General features: G+C 62.5%; 2 protein-coding genes across 9 annotated transcripts in view; one reads left to right on the top strand and one right to left on the bottom strand.

Moving 5' to 3' along the window:
* QTRT1 (queuine tRNA-ribosyltransferase catalytic subunit 1) overlaps positions 1–956 on the top strand; it is a 4668-nt gene extending 3712 nt beyond the window's left edge. Inside the window, 3 exon segments of the mRNA XM_075412547.1 lie at positions 119–474; positions 590–813; positions 933–956. Of these exon segments, the coding sequence (XP_075268662.1) occupies positions 119–474; positions 590–813; positions 933–956 (604 nt within the window).
* A 93-nt stretch (positions 957–1049) lies between these two features.
* Positions 1050–19763, bottom strand: ILF3 (interleukin enhancer binding factor 3). Of its 8 annotated transcripts, none has more exons than XM_075412580.1 (18): positions 19478–19610; positions 14653–14748; positions 14343–14569; positions 12984–13164; positions 12579–12726; positions 11087–11178; positions 10605–10700; positions 10209–10320; positions 9666–9763; positions 9167–9278; positions 8963–9073; positions 8479–8678; positions 7948–8118; positions 7576–7713; positions 7095–7271; positions 2300–2450; positions 2114–2167; positions 1050–1221 (listed from the first exon to the last, which is right to left on the bottom strand). In XM_075412580.1, exons 2-18 carry the CDS (start codon positions 14653–14655, stop codon positions 1133–1135), a joined length of 2160 nt encoding a protein of 719 aa, XP_075268695.1. In that variant the 5' UTR covers positions 14656–14748; positions 19478–19610; the 3' UTR covers positions 1050–1132. The 8 variants fall into 8 exon arrangements, with proteins under 8 accessions (XP_075268695.1, XP_075268693.1, XP_075268692.1 ...); XM_075412578.1 differs by having other exon boundaries at positions 8945–9073; XM_075412577.1 differs by lacking the exon at positions 19478–19610 and adding an exon at positions 19696–19763 and having other exon boundaries at positions 1051–1221; positions 2300–2453; positions 8945–9073.
* Between the last annotated feature and the right edge of the window lie 1004 nt (positions 19764–20767).

Here is a 20767-nt window from a genome sequence, read left to right on the forward strand (position 1 = left end):
TCTCGGCTGCGGCCCCCGCGCTACGGCACGACTCCCCGCGCCCGGCTTTCCCCCTCTCCCGCGCCGGATCGCGACCGAGCTGCGCCGACTCCGGGTTCCGTCTCCGATTCCTCCGCAGCCCCGAGCGCCGCGGCGGGAGGAGCACCGAGCGCCGTCCCTCGCCCGAAACCCCCCGTCCGCGGCCGGAGGGGGCCCGGGGGCCTCTCCGGAGCGAGACGCCGCGGCTGGGCCCGTGGAAACGCCGGCTGCGGCCCGCTCGGGTCTCTCCCACGCCAGCATCTCCGCAATTCCCATTTGATACCCAACACCTCACGTGGAAACGACGAGGTTTAATGCTGTCTGGACATCGGAGGGGTCGCAGCTTTCGCCGAGTCGAAGCTGAGAACGCCCGGCGCGCCGGTCGTTACGCCGACGCGTGGGTGCGGCGCGTTCCCACCGGGCTGGGGCCGGGACCCGCTCCCCAGCAGATAAAAAGTCGCTCCCCCAAACGAGGGCTCCCCAAAAACCCGGGGCGGGCGTTGCCAGGAGCAGTTTCAGCGTCCTTCTTCACACCTCGGGAGTTTTTTCTTCCGGCCCCGGCGCTCCGCAGGTCAGAGGGTTTTCGTTTCGCTTTCGTTTCGCGAATCGCCGGGTTCGCGGCGCCGTGGCCGGGTTCGCGGCGCCGTCGTCGAAGCCTCACAAAACCGCGAGGGCGCAGCTAAGAACAGCGACGAGCAAAACAGGGGGGGGAAAAAAAAAACCCCCCGAACGCCGCGGCAAGAACCCGGGGTGGCGAAGCCTCGCGGCGCGGAGACGCGCGCCCTGACCGGCGAGGTTCGGCTCTCCAGGCGTCGCCGCGGCGTTGGGGCGAGGCGCGTGCGAGCGGGGCTGCGCTTTCGGCCGTTGCTGCTCGGGGAGCGTCGCCGCGGAGCGACCGGCGCGGTTTCCCGCAGTGGGTACCGACGCCTCGGCGCTGACCGCTGCGCCGGGACGCGCGGCGCCGAGCCCCGTGGAAGCGCGCCGGGGCTCCCGGCCCCGTCAGTCCCGCCGTGCCGTGGCCGCCCGCGCGTGGCGGAGGACGGAGGCGCGAGGTTCAGCGCGCGCGGTTCCACGTACGGGCGGACGTTTCGCGCGCCCGCGGAGCCGGGCTGCGCTACGGAGACGTCGCAAAGCTTTCCCCGCGGCGAGAGGCGCACGCCCGGCTGCTGGCGTTTATTAAAAGGCTCGAATTTTGTACAAAACCTGCCGTGAATTAAGACAAAGGTCGATTAAAACACTCCAGTTTCATAAAAATAATGCTTTCCATAAAAAGCAAAGATGGGCTTTTTTTTTGTTTGTTTGTTTTTGCCTTTACGCTGAACGGAGCTGGCTTGGAAATTTGTGCCAAGCGCACAAAAACGTCCCCGGGCGATCGGTTCCCCCCGCTGCCGACATCGCCGCGGCCACGTTCAGAGGGAAACCGCGCTAAAAACCGCCACCGCCTCGCGTCGCGCAGGCCGGGGGACCTTCCGGGCAGCCGCGGTGGGAAGCCACTGTCGAGAAACCCAGTGAAGCACAGCGACACGGCACGAACACTTTGGGTTTTGGAGTTCGAGAAAATTGGAGTAAAAAGTTGTGTTTGGTTTTGGTTTTTTGTGTTTTTTTTTGGGTGCAAGGCTTTTGGATGCTCTAGGAAGACCCAAAGTCATGATAGCCGTAGCAGTCTGTGAAAAAGTCACCTACAAAAGGGGGAGACAGAGCAGAGAAATAAAATTAGAACGCTTTGGCAGCTGGCAGAATGCGCCACATTCGCAAGTCAGCTTTTAGATTTCTCTGCTCCTGTCACCCCCCAGTGAAGGCTCCTTCTCGGGACCAAATCGCCGCCTCTTTTCGGGCAAATCCCATTCAAAAGTGTGGCCGATCGCTTCACGTGGCTCAAAGCAGAGAAATTTAAAATATTCACCGTTTTCGAGGGAACGTGAAGTCACCTGGATCCGCGCTTTTTAACTTTTAAAGCCAGCACGCGAGCCGCCGGTCGCCGGCGCCAAGGCGAGCGGCGCTGCGGCGGGCTCCGGCGCGAGCGCGGCACCGCGACCCCGTCCGAGCCTCGCGCCCCCGCCACATCGACGCCTTCCAAAGATGAAAACCCACTTACTGTAGCCCGCCGTGGCCGAATTCCCTCCGTAGCCGTAGCTTCCGTACCCGGTGCCTGAACGAGAAGGAAATATTTAAATAAAAGTTAAAAAAAAAAATGAGGCGCACGACGGGCTGGAGCCTCCCGCGGCGCGGCGAGACGCGAGCGGGGGGCTTGGGGGAGCGGGCGGCGACGGCGGCGTCTCACCCGAATTCATGTAGCCGCCGTGGTTGCCGCCGAACCCGCCCCGGCCTCGGCCGCGGCCTCGCATGTTGCCGCCTCTCCCGCGGCCGCGCATGTTGGGCGGAGGGGGGACCTCGTTGTGCATGGGGCCCCCCATGCCGAAGCCCGGGTTGTGCTGCTGGGGGGAGAGAGAGAGAGAGGGGTCAGGAACCTCCAGGAGCTCCCGAACGTCTCCGGTACCCAAAACCTTCCCATGGAGCTCCTGAACGTCTCCGGTACCTGAAACCTTCCCATGGAGCTCCTGAACGTCTCCAGACCCCAAAACCTTCCCATGGAGCTCCAGAACGTCTCCGGTACCTGAAACCTTCCCATGGAGCTCCCGAACGTCTCCGGTACCCAAAACCTTCCCATGGAGCGCCTGAACGTCTCCGGTACCCAAAACCTTCCCATGGAGCGCCTGAACGTCTCCGGTACCTGAAACCTTCCCATGGAGCTCCAGAACGTCTCCGGTACCTGAAACCTTCCCATGGAGCTCCAGAACGTCTCCGGTACCCAAAACCTTCCCATGGAGCTCCTGAACGTCTCCAGACCCCAAAACCTTCCCATGGAGCGCCTGAACGTCTCAGGTACCCAAAACCTTCCCATGGAGCGCCTGAACGTCTCCGGTACCTGAAACCTTCCCATGGAGCGCCTGAACGTCTCCGGTACCCAAAACCTTCCTGGGAGCTCCTCAACGTCTCAGGTACCCAAAACCTTCCCGGGAGCTCCTCAACGTCTCAGGTACCCAAAACCTTCCCATGGAGCTCCAAAACCTTCCACACGGAGCTCCAGAAGGTGTCCAGTACCCAAAACCTTCCCATGGAGCTCCAAAACCTTCCCAGGAGCTCCTCAACGTCTCAGGTACCCAAAACCTTCCCATGCAGCTCTAGAACTTCTCTGGTACCTGAAATCTTTCCATGGGAGCTCCTGAACGTCTCCGGTACCCAAAACCTTCCCACTGGAGCTCCTGAACGTCTCCAGTACCCAAAACCTTCCCATGGGAGCTCCTGAACGTCTCTGGTACCCAAAACCTTCCCATGGGAGCTCCTGAACGTCTCCGGTACCCAAAACCTTCCCATGGAGCTCCCGAACGTCTCTGGTAACTGAAACCTTCCCACTGGAGCTCCCGAACATCTCCGGTACCCAAAACCTTCCCATGGACCTCCTGAACGTCTCCAGTACCCAAAACCTTCCCATAGGAGCTCTAGAACTTCTCTGGTACCTGAAACCTTCCCATGGAGCTCCTGAACATCTCCAGTACCTGAAACCTTCCCATGGAGCTCCTAACGTCTCCAGTACCCAAAACCTTCCCATGGAGCTCCCGAACATCTCCGGTACCCAAAACCTTCCCATGGGAGCTCCTGAACGTCTCAGGTACCCAAAACCTTCCCGGGAGCTCCTCAACGTCTCCGGTACCCAAAACCTTCCCACGGAGCTCCTGAACATCTCCAGACCCCAAAACCTTCCCATGGAGCTCCTGAACGTCTCCGGTACCCAAAACCTTCCCATGGAGCTCCTGAACGTCTCTGGTACCCAAAACCTTCCTGGGAGCTCCTCAACGTCTCAGGTACCCAAAACCTTCCCGGGAGCTCCTCAACGTCTCAGGTACCCAAAACCTTCCCATGGAGCTCCAAAACCTTCCACATGGAGCTCCAGAAGGTGTCCAGTACCCAAAACCTTCCCATGGAGCTCCAAAACCTTCCCGGGAGCTTCTCATCGTATCAGGTACCCAAAACCTTCCCATGGAGCTCCTGAACGTCTCCGGTACCCAAAACCTGCCCATGCAGCTCTAGAACTTCTCTGGTACCTGAAATCTTCCCATGGGAGCTCCTGAACGTCTCCGGTACCCAAAACCTTCCCACTGGAGCTCCTGAACATCTCCAGTACCCAAAACCTTCCCATGGGAGCTCCTGAACGTCTCCAGTACCCAAAACCTTCCCAGGGAGCTCCTGAACGTCTCTGGTACCCAAAACCTTCCCATGCAGCTCCTGAACGTCTCCGGTACCCAAAACCTTCCCATGGAGCTCCAGAACGTCTCCAGTACCCAAAACCTTCCCATGGAGCTCCTGAACGTCTCCAGTACCCAAAACCTTCCCACGGAGCTCCTGAACGTCTCCGGTACCCAAAACCTTCCCACGGAGCTCTAGAACTTCTCTGGTACCTGAAACCTTCCCACTGGAGCTCCTGAACATCTCTGATACCCGAAACCTTCCACAGGAGCTCTGGAACGTCTCCGGTACCCAAAACCTTCCCATGGAGCTCCGGAACGTCTCCGGTACCCAAAACCTTCCCATGGAGCTCCCGAACGTCTCCAGTACCAAAAACCTTCCCATGGAGCTCCCGAACGTCTCCAGTACCCAAAACCTTCCCATGGAGCTCCAGAACGTCTCCGGTACCCAAAACCTTCCCATGGGAGCTCCTGAACGTCTCCAGTACCCAAAACCTTCCCATGGAGCTCCCGAACGTCTCCGGTACCCAAAACCTTCCCATGGAGCTCCTGAACGTCTCCGGTACCCAAAACCTTCCCATGGAGCTCCTGAACGTCTCCGGTACCCAAAACCTTCCCATGGAGCTCCTGAACGTCTCCGGTACCCAAAACCTTCCCATGGAGCTCCTGAACGTCTCCGGTACCCAAAACCTTCCCATGGAACTCCTCAACGTCTCCGGTACCGGAAACCTTCCCATGGGAGCTCCCGAACGTCTCCGGTACCCAAAACCTTCCCATGGAGCTCTTGAACGTCTCCGGTACCCAAAACCTTCCCATGGAGCTCCCGAACGTCTCCGGTACCCAAAACCTTCCCATGGAGCTCCCGAACGTCTCCGGTACCCAAAACCTTCCCAGGGAGCTCCTGAAGGTCTCCAGTACCCAAAACCTTCCCATGGAGCTCCCGAACGTCTCCAGTACCCAAAACCTTCCCAGGGAGCTCCTGAACGTCTCCGGTACCCAAAACCTTCCACAGGAGCTCCTGAACGTCTCCAGTACCCAAAACCTTCCCATGGGAGCTCTAGAACTTATCTGGTACCTGAAACCTTCCCATGGAGCTCCTGAACATCTCCAGTACCCAAAACCTTCCCATGGAGCTCCAGAACGTCTCCGGTACCCAAAACCTTCCCATGGAGCTCCTGAACGTCTCCGGTACCCAAAACCTTCCCATGGAGCTCCCAAACGTCTCAGGTACCCGAAACCTTCCCATGGAGCTCCCGAACGTCTCCAGTACCCAAAACCTTCCCACGGAGCTCCTGAACGTCTCCGGTACCAAAAACCTTCCCATGGGAGCTCCAGAACATCTCCGGTACCCAAAACCTTCCCATGGAGCTCCTGAACGTCTCCAGTACCCAAAACCTTCCCATGGAGCTCCTGAACGTCTCCGGTACCCAAAACCTTCCCATGGAACTCCTCAACATCTCCGGTACCTGAAACCTTCCCATGGAGCTCCCGAACGTCTCCAGTACCCAAAACCTTCCCATGGAGCTCCCGAACGTCTCCAGTACCCAAAACCTTCCCATGGAGCTCCTGAACGTCTCCGGTACCGGAAACCTTCCCATGGAGCTCCTGAACGTCTCCAGTACCCAAAACCTTCCCATGGGAGCTCCTGAACATCTCCGGTACCCAAAACCTTCCCATGGAGCTCCCGAACGTCTCCAGTACCCAAAACCTTCCCATGGAGCTCCAGAACGTCTCCAGTACCCAAAACCTTCCCATGGAGCTCCAGAACGTCTCCAGTACCCAAAACCTTCCCATGGAGCTCCCGAGCGTCTCCAGTACCCAAAACCTTCCCATGGAGCTCCTGAACGTCTCCAGTACCCAAAACCTTCCCATGGAGCTCTAGAACGTCTCCAGTACCCGAAATCTTCCCATGGAGCTCCTGAACATCTTCGGTACCCAAAACCTTCCCATGGAGCTCCTGAACATCTCCGGTACCCAAAACCTTCCCATGGAGCTCCTGAACATCTCCAGTACCCAAAACCTTGCCATGTGAGCTCCCGAACGTCTCCAGTACCCAAAACCTTCCCATGGGAGCTCCCGAACGTCTCCGGTACCCAAAACCTTCCCATGGAGCTCCAGAACACCTCTGGTACCTGAAACCTTCCCATGGAGCTCCTGAACATCTCCGGTACCTGAAACCTTCCACAGGAGCTCTTGAATGTCTCCGGTACCCAAAACCTTCCCATGTGAGCTCCTGAACGTCTCCAGTACCCAAAACCTTCCCATGGAGCTGCAGAACGTCTCCAGTACCCAAAACCTTCCCATGGAGCTCCTGAACGTCTCCAGTACCCAAAACCTTCCCATGCAGCTCCAGAACGTCTCCAGTACCCAAAACCTTCCCATGGAGCTCCAGAACGTCTCCAGTACCCAAAACCTTCCCATGGAGCTCCCGAGCGTCTCCAGTACCCAAAACCTTCCCATGGGAGCTCCTGAACATCTCCGGTACCTGAAACCTTCCACAGGAGCTCCAGAAGGTGTCCAGTACCCAAAATCTTCCACGGGAGCTCCAGAACGTCTCCAGTACCCACCTTCCCTGGAAGGAAGCGGGGCTACGCCAAGAGCAGCGGGGTCGGGTACCAAATCAGGGTCATCTCCGTGAAACAGAGGCTGTTTTTTGTAACAAACGACGGTATTTCTGCCTTAAACCCCAACGGCCAGGAGCAGATCCTCGTTTCTCTGCACGTTCAATTATTCCCCCTCCCAAAAAAGAGTTCAGAACCGCAGAGCGGGGGACGCCGGTGCTGCAGAACCGTCCGTCACGCCCCGAGGTCGTCGAGTCGCCAATTCACTTACTTTCACGGCAAACTTGGGCCCTCCCCGAGCCGGCACCGGGGCTCTCTTCTTCTTGTTCTGCTCGATGGCAACGGGAGCGTCCGGGAACAACTTCTCTAGCGCGGCCAGAGCAGCGTAGGCTTTCGCCACCTTTTTATTCGAACCGGCTCCTTGGAATTTCTGCCCGTCAACCTCCACCTTTGAACGGGATCAGATCATCGCACGTAAACGGAAAGAAGCCGCCGCCTGGGAAAATCCCCCCTTTTTTTTTATGGTGCCTGGGGACAACTCCAGCAGCCGGCGGGGCTCACGGTCAGGCTGGACGAGGCTTTGAGCAACGGGACGTGGCGCAAACGTCCCTGCCCACGCGGCGATCTCCAGGGCTCCCTTCCAACCCAAACCACCCCACGATTCCACGGTTTTAAATTCTCACTACGGCTACGAAGCCACGGCTCTCCGAGCCGGGACGGAGGCACGGGGAGAGGACCGGGAGCCACCTCACCTCCATGACAAAGCGCTTGTCGTGGCTGCCGCCCGTTTCGGAGATCAGCTCGTACTTCAGCCCGCGCCTCTTCTCGTTCAGCTCCATCACCGGGTTCTTGCCGTGCTTCGTCAGAATTGGTCCCTGCTGTTTCACATTCTGCGAGCAGAGAAGCAGCGATCAGACTCCGAGAAGAACCCTGAAGGACTCCAGGGCGCTTCCAAAACACGTCACTTCGCAAAGCTTGGAAGAAGCTTGCCCGATGTTCTCGCCGCCTCGCGACAGCACCGGGGCTCGGAGCGCACCGGCGCAGCACCCCGCTGTACCCCGCTGCCCCGCGCCATCGCCCCACGCGCCGGGGCGGCCCGACGGCCCCTCTTCGACCGCGCTCACCTCGGGGGTCTGATCGGAGGGAGGAGAAGCGGCGGTGGGCGTCGAGACGGTTTCTACCACGGGAGGAGGAGCGACGACGACCGGTTTCTGTTCCGTTTCCTCTGCCGATTCGTCTCCTTTCCCGGATTCTTTGCCTTCCACTCCTGTGGGCAAACCCATATCTTGCAACACCTAGGGGAAGGAGCGGCGGAGAGGAGGTTACTCAACAGCTCTCACCTCCAAGGACCCCACCTGGGGGAAAATCCTCGAGAAGGCTGCTCAGGAATCCTCTTACTAACTCTGCTCGCGCGCTAGGCATTCCCCGAACCCCGCCGGCACGACCCGGCCGAGGAGGGCTGAAGTCCTCTGCCCCGAGACTTCACGCTCAACAGACTACGCCGCCGCGGCGTTTCAATCCTCCCCTGCCTGTCGCGACAGGTTGATGACGCTGTTCTCCCACGTCGTGACTGCCCCCGCCCCTCCCGTTCCGGCTCGGCGCGGGGTCAGCAGCCCAGCCGCGCCGCGGCAGGGGTCCAGGCGCGCGGGCCCTACCTTCACGGCCACGTGCAGCTTGGCCGTCTTTTTGGAAGGTCCCGACGCCTCGAACGTGCTGCCGTCGATCTCCACCGACATGGTGAAGATGGGAGCGTGAACGGGGCCGGTCTGAGAGACCAGTTTGTACTGGAGCCCGGGTTTGAGCTGGTTGAGCTTCATCAGGGCATTCATGGCCTGGGGAGGCTCGAGTTTTTCCTCTGAACAGGGAAAAAAACCAAAGAGTTTGCGGGCGTTGGTCCTCCCTCGAAGCAGCACAACCGATTTCAGACAAGTCCTGCGACGCGTTCTGCTCCTCCCGAGAGGAAGCTACGCCGAGCAAAACGCTCTCAGAGTCTCCAGGTTTCTCTTTCTCTCGACCCCCGCGCCCCGTCGCCCCTCTCCGCCGCCTCGCCCCCGAGCGACCCCTCGCCAGCCTGCCCCCCGCCCGCCTCGGAACGGCTCCCGGGCAGCCACTGGCACCTACCTCTCGTTAGCTCAATACCTTTTTTCTGAATCTTCTTTTTCTTTTTGCTGGGAGATTTCTCCTCCCCGTCCTCCTCCATGGGACGCTTCATCGGGGTGACAGCGTAAGTCGTGCTGGGAGGAATCTGGACTGCAACGAGCGCGACACAAACCCTTCGGTATTCCGGCTCCCAGCAGCACAAGCCCGGGTTCGGGTTTGGGTTTTTTGTCGCTGAGTACCTACCAGTATAGTCAACGGGGTTCTCATTCTTTGGTTTCTTGGGCATTTTGGAAGGTAAAGGGTCCATCCCCAAGACTTTGTGAAGCTGGCCAAAAGCAGCTAGTCTCAGAGCATGCTAGAAAGACGAAACGTGTGTTACTGGGAGGCGCGGGCGGCCACTCCACTCTCTGTTCCCTGCACAGCTTCCGACGGGAACATTCTGCCCACCCCTACACCGAAATCCTCATCGGTTTAAATAGGACTCTCCGAATTTTCGAGGTTCGACCCGAAAAACGGGTCGCGGTAGCAAGTCACTATTTAAAGCCTGATTCTTCGCCTCTGGTTGGCCAAGCTACACATTCCTCATTGGTGCGGGACCCACTGGTATTTCTTTTACTTGACTAGATATTAAAACAGCTACCACCGACCTCGGCGAGGTTACTATACTACCGTCAACCAATATGGAAGTTCAGAGTCAGTCGAACTGATTAAGTTTTCGTAACATCTGTAGTCAAAACTATACCTGAGCACTCTGTGTGATATCTTCCCTTTGTTGTCTGTCTAGATGCCCAATAGCATCAGTGGCTTCTTTTTCACAAGGATCATAAATACCAGAACCATCTGAAGGCAGGAAACAAGGAAGATATGCAGAGAATTATCCTGGTGTTTGCTAAAGAAACTAAACTAAGTATTCCCTTTGGCATCAATCAACACTCATCTCTCGAAGAACACGGACCGACACGATCCAGCCAACGTCCAACATTCTGAAACTCGCCTGGGCTGTTTCACCCGTACAACGAGCAGGGAAGCTGCTCACGGCCACTCAGGGAACCAATTTTACGCTGGTAGGAACTGGTGCCTCTCCCTGCGGGGGGTTTAAGGTCGTGGGTCCGTAGCTCTGAACACACGTGCCCGACGTGGCGGCGCGGTACGGTAGCACCCGCCTACGCCGGGGGCTTTCTGCGCTGCGCACGTGTCACGGGGGGTTTCTGACCCGCGCCTCGGGGCTTCGCCCGCCTCTCGCTTCGGCTTCGCTTTGAAATGTAAATGCAGAGAACCACCTAACCTGGCATGACGATGCCCGAGGCGAGGCACTCCAGGACCCTCCTCAGAGCCTCGCCAGCACCCATGGGTCTGTTGGCGGTGCCGATAGATTTCTCACACAGCAGCTCCAGAGGCTGAAAAGACAAGTTTGGAAGGGTGAGAGGAGCCGAGGCGGGCGCTCGCTCGCGCCGCTTCCGATTCACAAACGATTTAACGACCGACACCGCAGCGACTCCGGCGATGGAGCGGTCTGCGCCGCAGGCGTCCGATGCGCCGCTTTTCAGGGCAGACCCCCGGCTCGCACCGCGCCGGCCTCCACCTCCCGAAACGGGCTGTGAAGAGCCCAACGCCAGCTTGGAGAAGCGGTACCAAACCCTCCTCCCCCCCAGAAAAAAAGGAAAGCAAGCAGGACAATTACCCATCCTCTCAGCGGCGCCCAAGTGGGAACGCGGGTGCAGAGGTCTCGCAGCACTCGTATCACGATGACGCACGACTTCAGCCCGTTCGCCCTGGCCTGGAGCGGGGATCGGAAGCGGACGCGCGCTCAGCACGAGCGCCGAGCCCGCCCGCCCGCGGACGTTCGGCTCTGCGGTGCTGCTTTGTCAAGGGCGAACGGGATTTCGCGCGACCGTGACCAGGCACCGCAGGGCACAAAGGCAACGTTACTCTTAGCACAAAGCAGCAGCTACGCCTCTGCTCTTAGAACACGGCGCCCGCCGAACGCGTCACGCGCGTTCGTGCCTCTTTAGCAACTGCACCGCTGACAGCCGCTACGCTCGGCGCCTCTAACTACCATCCGACGTTAAAATACTTTAAATAAAAACAACAAAAAAACCAGTCAGCCCCTTAACAGTTTACGAATTTTCTACTTAAAGACAAATATAAGAACAAAATGCAAACCTGGAACCACTTGGCGTGCCGCAGTGACGCCAAGGCAGCAAGGCATTTCTGCCTGTCCAGAACGTCCGGGGAGTCGGTGCCTGATAGCGTTTCTATTCATGGATGGAATAAGAAGACAAGGCACAGTTTGACCAAGGGGCTTCTGCCAGGCGGAGAGGGGACGAGGCAGCTTCCGGACGGGCAGCTGAGGCTCCCGACAGACCCTAGACCCTGTACCTGGCGGGGCGGGGGGGCTGGGGGGGGGTCTGCAGCGCGCTCGCCTGGCGGCCTCGCTTACAAATGCAAACTGCAGAGATGGGGGAAGTTCAATTAACGGGGATGGACTGAAGTCCTGCGACGAGGACGAGGAGGAGGAGGAGATGATGGGGTGTGAGGCTCGGTGGGAGAGGACAGAAATCCTCCGTGACTCGAATGAAGTGGCCGGTGATGGGTTAACGAAGGGGAAATTTAAAAACCAGCCCCCACCCCGCGTTTGGCTTTAGCGGAGGAGTGGGGGGAGAGGGAAGAGCTTTGCGAAGATCGAGGGAGCCCCCTCCGCCCGTAAGGCTTGACTGCCCCGGCCCCAACCCGTGACAGAGAGCGTCCTGTTGGTCAAAGGTCCAGCGTCCCTACAACGGACAGACTAGAAGGCTCGGCAGACGAGGTCAGATATCAAAACCAGAGACAGGCAAGAGAGCACAAAGGTATTTCCCAGTCTGTGCTGCAGCAAAACCGAAGATACGGTTCGACAACGCTCCGAGGTTCTCCAGCCCGGGGTTTTAGGTAAGGCCTAGCGCACAGAGCGGGCGTCCGACGCCCGGCACCGCGCCGCCGAGCCCATCGCGGCGGAGCAGCTCAAGCGCCAGAAAAAAATTTAAAAAAAAAAACCACCAGTCTGGGAGTTCTTATTCCAAAGGGAATTTGAGAGCGAGGGGAGAAGCTAACTTCATCCAAAACTCTGCACCGCTCCCCGGAGCGCCGAAGGTCGGCTGCTCGAACCGCCCGGCCAGGAGACCCCGAGCACCCATCATTCTTGCTGCAACACAAACGGCGTGGAACATCCGCTCTCACGTACATGCAAGTCATTCCACAAGAAGCCTTCCAGAGTTTGGTGGGTTTGGTTTTTTTGCTTTAAACGTATCTGGTTTGTGTTTTTACGTCGCTGTGGAGGCCACGCGCGTGGCTAGGTACAAACCGAGATTAACGCAACGAGATGGCGTATCAGTGAACTAAAGGCCCAAGTGAAAATAATAAAAACAAAAAAAGGATTTCAAAAAGAAAAATCACAGAAAAAAGGCGCACGACCCCACCGGAAAGGTGCTGCTCAGTTTCGGAAGCTCGGCCCGCACAAACGGCGACCGCCAGCTCGGCGGCGTCTCGGGGAATTTCCAATTTGCACAAAAACAACCGGTCGCCGCTCCGGGTGAAACTGAAGAGCACGCTCGGTCGGCGAGGCAGCACCGGCGCCGTGCGGGTGCCCCCCCGGCTGGCGCCCGGCCTCCGCCCCCCGTACCTCCAGCCAGCTGCTTCTCCAGCTCCTCCCGGACGACGGGCGACGTCAAGTGGATGGTCAGCGCCAGCGGCGGCTCTTTCGTGTTCTTGATCACGATGGCGGCGTCGCCGACCGACTGGATTATTTCGTATTTGTCTTCGGTGATGGCCTGCAACGCAGTTTCACCGCTCAGCGACCGTCGGGGCCGCGCCCGAGCGCTTCGCGACGCCCTTTCCCCGCCAGGCCCGAGGTCTCCAAACAAAGCTGATGAAGAGGAGTTTATTTACCGCGGCGATTCCAGAACCACCAGCGTCTGCGCAAATCGCTGCGCCGGGACAGAAAGGTGGCACCGAAACAAACGCCGCCGGCGCCTTTTTCACCGTTTCGGACCCGTTTCGCACCCCGCCACCGCCGGGTTGCACTCACAGCGAGCTGTACGCCGAGATTGTCGGCGACCTTCTCCAGCAGGTCGGCCGTGGGTTTGTCTTTGCAGAGCAGAACCAGCTCGAGGTCCAGGTCCCCCTTCAGCAGCAGCCCCTTGGCCACCAGCCCGACGCGCATGACGCCGCGCAGGGTCCTGGTCAGCTGCTCAGTGGCCTTCTGATCCCTGCGAACACACCGGGCACGGCCACGCCGCCTTCAGCACCCGCAGGACCCACCGAGGGGCAGATCCGCGCGGCTCAGCGCGACTCCCGGCCCTCGCTGGAGGATTCACCGCACCCGCGCGGGGCGAGCCGCTTCAACCCCGGGTGAATTGTCCAGTTCTGGGCTCCCCAGTTCAAGAGAGATGAGGAGCTACTGGGGAGAGTCCAGTGCTGGGCTCCCCAGTTCCAGAGAGATGAGGAGCTACTGGGGAGAGTCCAGTGCTGGGCTCCCCAGTTCCAGAGAGATGAGGAGCTACTGGGGAGAGTCCAGTTCTGGGCTCCCCAGTTCCAGAGAGATGAGGAGCTACTGCAGAGAGCCCAGTTCTGGGCTCCCCAGTTCCAGAAAGATGAGGAGCTACTGGAGAGAGTCCAGTTCTGGGCTCCCCAGTTCAAGAGAGATGAGGAGCTACTGGAGAGAGTCCAGTTCTGGGCTCCCCAGTTCCAGAGAGATGAGGAGCTACTGGAGAGAGCCCAGTTCTGGGCTCCCCAGTTCCAGAAAGATGAGGAGCTACTGGAGAGAGCCCAGTTCTGGGCTCCCCAGTTCCAGACAGATGAGGAGCTACTGGAGAGAGCCCAGCGCAGGGCTACGAGGATGAGGAGGGCACTGGAGCATCTCTGCTGGGAGGAGAGGCTGAGGGAGCTGGGCTTGTTCAGCCTGGAGAAGAGAAGGCTGCGAGGGGACCTTAGAAATGCCGGTCAGTGTCTGCAGGGGGGGGGTCAGGAAGATGGGGCCAAGCTCTTTCCAGTGGTGCCCAGCAACAGGACAAGGGGCACCGGGCACAAACTGAAGAAGAGGAAGCTCCAGCTGAACCCGAGGAAGAACTTCTTCCCTCTGAGGGTGCTGGAGCCCTGGCCCAGGCTGCCCAGGGAGGCTGTGGAGTCTCCTTCTCTGGAGATATTCCAGCCCCCCTGGCCGCGGTGCTGTGCACCTTGCTGTAGGTGCCCCTGCTTGGGCAGGGGGCTGGGCTGGGGGACCCACAGAGGGCCCTGCCAACCCCTACTATTCTGTGATTCTGTGAGTTAATCCCTCTTAATCCCACACCAGGGAAAACAACTTCCCCACCTTCAGCGGGGGGATTTTTCCCTAATTTAAGGAAGAAGCCGCACTGCTTCCCGCAGCGCCCTCGGCGCCGCTCCTTACCCTCCCTCCTTGTTCTCCTCCTCGGCTGCCGTCTCCATGGACTCCGTTTCTGGCTGCTCCCCGCCGACTTTTTCCTGCTCGTCGATCCAGTCGGACACGGCTTTGAGCGCTCGCTCCGTGTGGGACACCATGTTCTGCACCGCCTCCAGCTCCTCCTGCGTCGGGTAGACGGCCGAGTGCTTGGCCATCACGTGGCGGTCGTCGTTCACGAAGATCCGCATGGGTCGCTGCAAAGGGATTTGGGAACAGCTTTAGCGAGCGCCCAAACGCCGACGCTTCTCTCGCGAGCCTGACGCCTCCCGACCCTCACCATTTTGGCTCTTGGATGTCTGCCCAAGCGTCCCAAATGTGCTTATTTAGAGTCTTCCACCGAGGAGACCGTACCAGGAGCACGCTGTTCCGTCACCTGCAAGCGACAGCACGCCCGTTAGCGATGCCGCCGGGCCGGCCCGGCCCCGGCGATCGGAAGCGGCAACAGAAAGGAGCAGAACCCGAACTCGTCTGGGACAGCCGAGTTTCCCCGCTCCCCACGACTGGCACCCTCGAGACCCCACCAGCGCCCACGACGGCGACCGCAGCCGGGTTTGCCACCCCAGCTCGCAGCGACTGCCGTCCCCGAGCGCGCCGGCCGCTCGCCTCTGCCCGCCCGGCGGGTTAACGAGCCCCGCACGCTCGTTACCGCCCGACGGCTCAGCCAGGCCAGCGCTCCGAACCCTGCCCTCGCCCGAGCTCCCCGAGACGCAAAGACGCCCCAGGAGCCCCAGCCGCAGCCCCGACAGCTTCGCTCTCCCTCCTCCTCCTCGTTCTGCATCGCTTCGGCTCCTCATTCCCAAGAGCCTTTCCCATTAAAACCGATTTTTTCCCCAAGCTCCTGCAAGGCGAGGAGGGCTGCGAGGATGAGGAGGGACTGGAGCATCTCTGCTGGGAGGAGAGGCTGAGGGAGCTGGGCTGGTTCAGCCTGGAGAAGACTGAGAGGGGACCTTAGAAATGCTTGTATCTCAAGGGTGGGTGTCAGGAGGATGGGGCCAGGCTCTGTCCAGTGGTGCCCAGCGACAGGACAAGGGGCACCGGGCACAAACTGGGGCAGAGGAAGCTCCAGCTGAACCCGAGGAAGAACTTCTTCCCTCTGAGGGTGCCGGAGCCCTGGCCCAGGCTGCCCAGGGAGGCTGTGGAGTCTCCTTCTCTGGAGATATTCCAGCCCCCCTGGCCGCGGTGCTGTGCCCCCTGCTCTGGGTGCCCCTGCTTGGGCAGGGGGCTGGGCTGGGGGACCCCAGAGGGCCCTCCCAACCCCCCACGCTGGGGTTCTGTGACAGCTTCCAGCCACGCTGCTCGGAAGCGGCTGTCGGTACGGGTCTCTGTGCCGGACACTGATTTTACCCCAAAAATCATTTCACAGCCCCCGAGCAAACGAGCCCGCTTCTACTCAGGACCAACCCCGGCGAGCTCAGCCGCCGCGCCGAGCCCCTTCGCTCACGGCTCCGGGAAGAAGCGGCGCAGACCCCACAGCGGCGACTCCGCTTCCGAAGCCGGCGCGAGCGAGCTCCAAAACTCCGCAGCCGAAGGCAGAACGGCAGCCGCCCGCTCCCGAAGGGAACCAGCCCGCCCCGACAGCCCCAGCCCGGAGACCCCCTCGCGCGAAGACCCCAGCGCTCGGCTCCTCTCTTCGAGCCCCGGGACCCTGAGCAGAGAAGCGCTCGTGCCCGCTGGGACCGACCCGCCGGCATCGGCGTCTGCCACGCGACCGGCGTAAGAGTCCGCGGCTGCTCGATCCGCTGTCGTGAACGTGGCCCAAAACTCTCGATGTGGGGAGGGACAACCCCAGGCACCAGTACAGGCTGGGAGCGACCTGCTGGGAGCAGCTCTGCGGGGAGGGACTGGGGGTGCTGGGGGACGACAGGGTGACCCTGAGCCAGCAGCGTGCCCTGGGTGCCAAGAAGGGCAGCGGGGTCCTGGGGTGCATGAGGAGGAGTGTGGGCAGCAGGTCAGGGAGGTTCTCCTTCCCCTCTGCTCTGCCCTGGGGAGGCCCCATCTGCAGTGCTGGGTCCAGTTCTGGGCTCCCCAGTTCCAGAGAGATGAGGAGCTACTGGAGAGAGCCCAGTTCTGGGCTCCCCAGTTCCAGAGAGATGAGGAACTACTGGAGAGAGCCCAGTTCTGGGCTCCCCAGTTCCAGAGAGATGAGGAGCTACTGGAGAGAGCCCAGTTCTGGGCTCCCCAGTTCCAGAGAGATGAGGAGCTACTGGAGAGAGCCCAGTTCTGGGCTCCCCAGTTCCAGAAAGATGAGGAGCTACTGGAGAGAGCCCAGTTCTGGGCTCCCCAGTTCCAGAAAGATGAGGAGCTACTGGAGAGAGCCCAGTTCTGGGCTCCCCAGTTCCAGAAAGATGAGGAGCTACTGGAGAGAGTCCAGTGCTGGGCTACGAGGATGAGGAGGGGACTGGAGCATCTCTGCTGGGAGGAGAGGCTGAGGGAGCTGGGCTGGTTCAGCCTGGAGAAGAGAAGGCTGCGAGGGGACCTTAGAAATGCCGGTCAGTGTCTGCAGGGGGGGGTCAGGAGGACGGGGCCAGACTCTTTCCAGTGGTGCCCAGCGACAGGACAAGGGGCACCGGGCACAAACTGGGGCAGAGGAAGCTCCAGCTGAACCCAAGGAAGAACTTCTTCCCTCTGAGGGTGACGGAGCCCTGGCCCAGGCTGCCCAGGGAGGCTGTGGAGTCTCCTTCTCTGGAGATATTCCAGCCCCCCTGGCCGCGGTGCTGTGCCCCCTGCTCTGGGTGCCCCTGCTTGGGCAGGGGGCTGGGCTGGGGGACCCCAGAGGTCCTTCCCAACCCCCGCACACTGGGGTGATCCTCGTCCCGCGAACGCCCAACGTGTCGGGGTAACCCCAAGAATCCCCAAGCGCCGCTTCACGGCGCTCGCCCCAGCGGGGCACAGGCAGAGCCCCAGCACCCGCAGACGACGGTCGCCATCATCAGCACCCACCGCTGCCTCACCGCAGCCGCCCGCTCAGCACCGCTTCCGAAAACGCCGCCGGAGAAAGGCGACGACGCCCGCAGACCCCGCTCCGGCGCGGCCCTTCCCTGCGGAACGCGCTCCGCGGCTCGCTGTGGAGCCGGCACCCGCCCGTGCCCCGCTCCGACCCCGACCCCGCACACCTTCACGCGCGGGGGGACGCCGGCCCCGCCACGCGCCCGGTCTGGTTATAATTAAACCCAGACGTCGGCGCCCGCCGGGCGCGGAGAACTCCTCCCGCTACCCGCACGCAGCCACGAGGCGCCCGCCCGCGCTCGGCGGGTCGGGTCCCCAGGAGCCCGTACGCGCTGCCGTTAATTTTTCTTAAATCTCCCTTCGTTTCCTCCGAGCGAGGCGAGGAATGGGTGAAACGCCGGCGAAAGGGGAGCCCCGCTCCCCACGAGCCGGGCGCTCCCGCTCTTCTCCAAACCCCCAGGAGCCGATTTGCGGGGGAACCCCGGCGTCGCGGGGGAAAAGCGCCCCGGGACACGCCAAAAACCACGAGCGCGCTCGGGGCCGCGCAGCTCCCGGCCCCGCGCCTTCAAAATCTGGAAAAAAAAAAGGAGAAAGTTTGAAATTCCCCCGCCGTCCGGAGCCTCGCGGCACCGACAAACCCCGCGCCCGCTCGGAGCCTTCCGCCGGGACGAGCGCGCGCCCCGAAACGCCGGCTGGGGGGCTGAGCCCGGGGGGGGGAAGCTTCCCCGGTTCGAAATCTGCGACGTTTCGCCCAAAACCGCGCCGGTCTGCGGACGCTCGGGGGAGCGCGGAGCCCCGGCACCTTCGCTTTTGTTCGCCGGAGCTCTTCCAGGTGGCCCGGCGCGGCGCGGGGCCAACGACAGCCGCTGGCTCCTGCCGAGCAGGGAGGATTTCTTTTTTCAGTTTATTTTTATTATTTTCTATTTTTATTTTTTCTCTTCTCTCCCCTCGACTGAACCATCCGGAAACGGAGCGGCTGCGAGGAAAACGGGCTGGGCGAGGGGCCGGCACCAAGGGGCCGGAGGAGAGGGGTCCCGGCCCCGAGCGGGGGGCACGCGGGGGTTTAAACCCCCCACCCCGAACCCGTGTGTGTCCCCCGACCCCCCCCATCCCGGCCCCGCACGGGGAACCCACGGCCGCGGGTGGGGGGGATGGAGGGGGGGGTTGGGGGTGTGGAGGGGGGGTGAGGGGGGGATGGAGGAGGGGATGGAGGGGGGGGGATAGAGGGGGGAAAATGGAGGGGGGGGATGGAGGGGGGGGATGAGAGAGATGGGGGGGGTGGGGGGGTGGAGGGGGATGGAGAGGGGGGGATGGAGGGGGGGGATGGAGGGGAAAATGGAGGGGGGGGGATGGAGGGGAAAATGGAGGGGGGGGGATGGAGGGGAAAATGGAGGGGGGGGGATGGAGGGGAAAATGGAGGGGGGGGGATGGAGGGGAAAATGGAGGGGGGGGATGGAGGGGAAAATGGAGGGGGGGGATGGAGGGGAAAATGGAGGGGGGGGATGGAGGGGAAAATGGAGGGGGGGGGATGGAGGGGAAAATGGAGGGGGGGGGATGGAGGGGAAAATGGAGGGGGGGGATGGAGGGGAAAATGGAGGGGGGGGGATGGAGGGGAAAATGGAGGGGGGGGGATGGAGGGGAAAATGGAGGGGGGGGATGGAGGGGGAAATGGAGGGGGGGGATGGAGGGGGGGATGGAGGGGGGGTGGAGGGGGGGGGATGGAGGGGGGGTGGAGGGGGGGGGGTGGAGGGGGGGTGGAGGGGGGGGGGATGGAGGGGGGGTGGAGGGGGGGGATGGAGGGGGGGTGGAGGGGGGGGGATGGAGGGGGGGGTGGAGGGGGGGGATGGAGGGGGGGTGGAGGGGGGGGGATGGAGGGGGGGGTGGAGGGGGGGGGATGGAGGGGGGCGGGCGCTGCCGCCATTTGCAAGCGCGGCGAGAACAAAGCGGCGGCGGCGGGAAAGGGGGGGGGGGGAGAGGACGGCGCGACCCCCCCCCTCCCCCCCCCCCCCCGGCGATGTGACACCCCCCCCCCAGCACGAGGGGTGCGGGGAGATGCGGGGGATCGGGGGGGGGGCGGGGGGGGAGCGGGATGTGGCGCGGCCCTGCCCCCCCCCAAACTCCCGTGTCCCCCCCCCTCCCGCCCTCCCCTCACTCACCCCCGGCCCAACGGCCGCCCGCCGCCATCTTGTCTCCCCAGCACAATGGGCCGAGCGGGAGGGAGGCAGGAGGGGAAGGGGGGGCCGGGTCACCGCCCGCCGCCCGCCTCACCCGGGCCTACCCGGCCCGTCCGCCGCGGCACCGCCCCCCGGCCCGCCTCGGCGCCCCCCCCCCCTCCGCCAGCCCCGGGGCTCGGGGAGGCGGCGCGGGTTCCTACCGGGGGCCGCCTCCCTCCTCCTCCTCCTCCTCCTCCTCCTCCTGCGGCTGCTCCCGGAGCGGCGGCGGCGAGGCCCGGGCCTGGGCCTGGGCCTGGGCCTGGCCGCGGTGCGGGGTGCGGCGGGGCGCGAGACTGCAGCGCGGGGGGCGGAGCCGCCGCCGGCGGGGGGCGCGCGGCCGTGCGCGGGGTGGCGGGGAAGGGGGGGGGGGGGCCGAGGAGGGGGGGAACGGGGAGTCACGTGGAGCGCGGCGGTGGGAGCCAATGGGGGAAGCCGGCGGGAGGGTGACGTAGCGGAGGCGCCGGCGGGAGGGGGCGGGGCCGCGCAGGCGCGGGGAGAGGTTGGTGAAGGGGGCGGGGCCGGGTGAGTCCCTCCGCCCCCCCCCGGTGCGGGGAGGCGGGGGAGAGGGGGGGCGGTGTCCCGCGGGGGCGGGAACGGCCCGGGACGGCGGCCTGAGGGGAGCGGGGATCTGAGGGGAGCGGGGCCTGAGGGGAGCGGGGATCTGAGGGGGGTCAGGAGTCTGCGGGGAGCGGCCTGAGGGGGGTCAGGGGTCTGAGGGGAGCGGGGCCTGAGGGGAGCGGGGATCTGAGGGGAGCGGGGATCTGAGGGGAGCGGGGCCTGAGGGGAGCGGGGCTGTGAGGGGGGTCAGGAGTCTGCGGGGAGCGGCCTGAGGGCGGTCAGGGGTCTGAGGGGAGCAGGGTCTGAGGGGAGCGGGGCTGTGAGGGGAGCGGGGATCTGAGGGGACCGGCCTGAGGGGAGCAGGGATCTGAGGGAGTCAGGGGTCTGAGGGGAGCGGGGCTTGAGGGGAGCGGGGCTGTGAGGGGGGTCAGGGGTCTGAGGGGAGCGGGGCTGTGAGGGCGGTCAGGGGTCTGAGGGGAGCAGCCTGAGGGGGTCAGGGGTCTGAGGGGAGCGGGGATCTGAGGGGGGTCAGGGGTCTGAGGGGAGCGGGGGCCTCAGGGCCTGAGGGAAGCGGGGATCTGAGGGGACCGGCCTGAGGGGGGCAGGGGTCTGAGGGGGGCAGGGGTCTGAGGGGAGCGGCCTGAAGGGACCAGTAGCCCGTGTGGGCTGGTGGCC

Source organism: Opisthocomus hoazin, unplaced genomic scaffold, assembly GCF_030867145.1.
Source record: "Opisthocomus hoazin isolate bOpiHoa1 unplaced genomic scaffold, bOpiHoa1.hap1 HAP1_SCAFFOLD_115, whole genome shotgun sequence".
NCBI lineage: Eukaryota > Metazoa > Chordata > Aves > Opisthocomiformes > Opisthocomidae > Opisthocomus > Opisthocomus hoazin.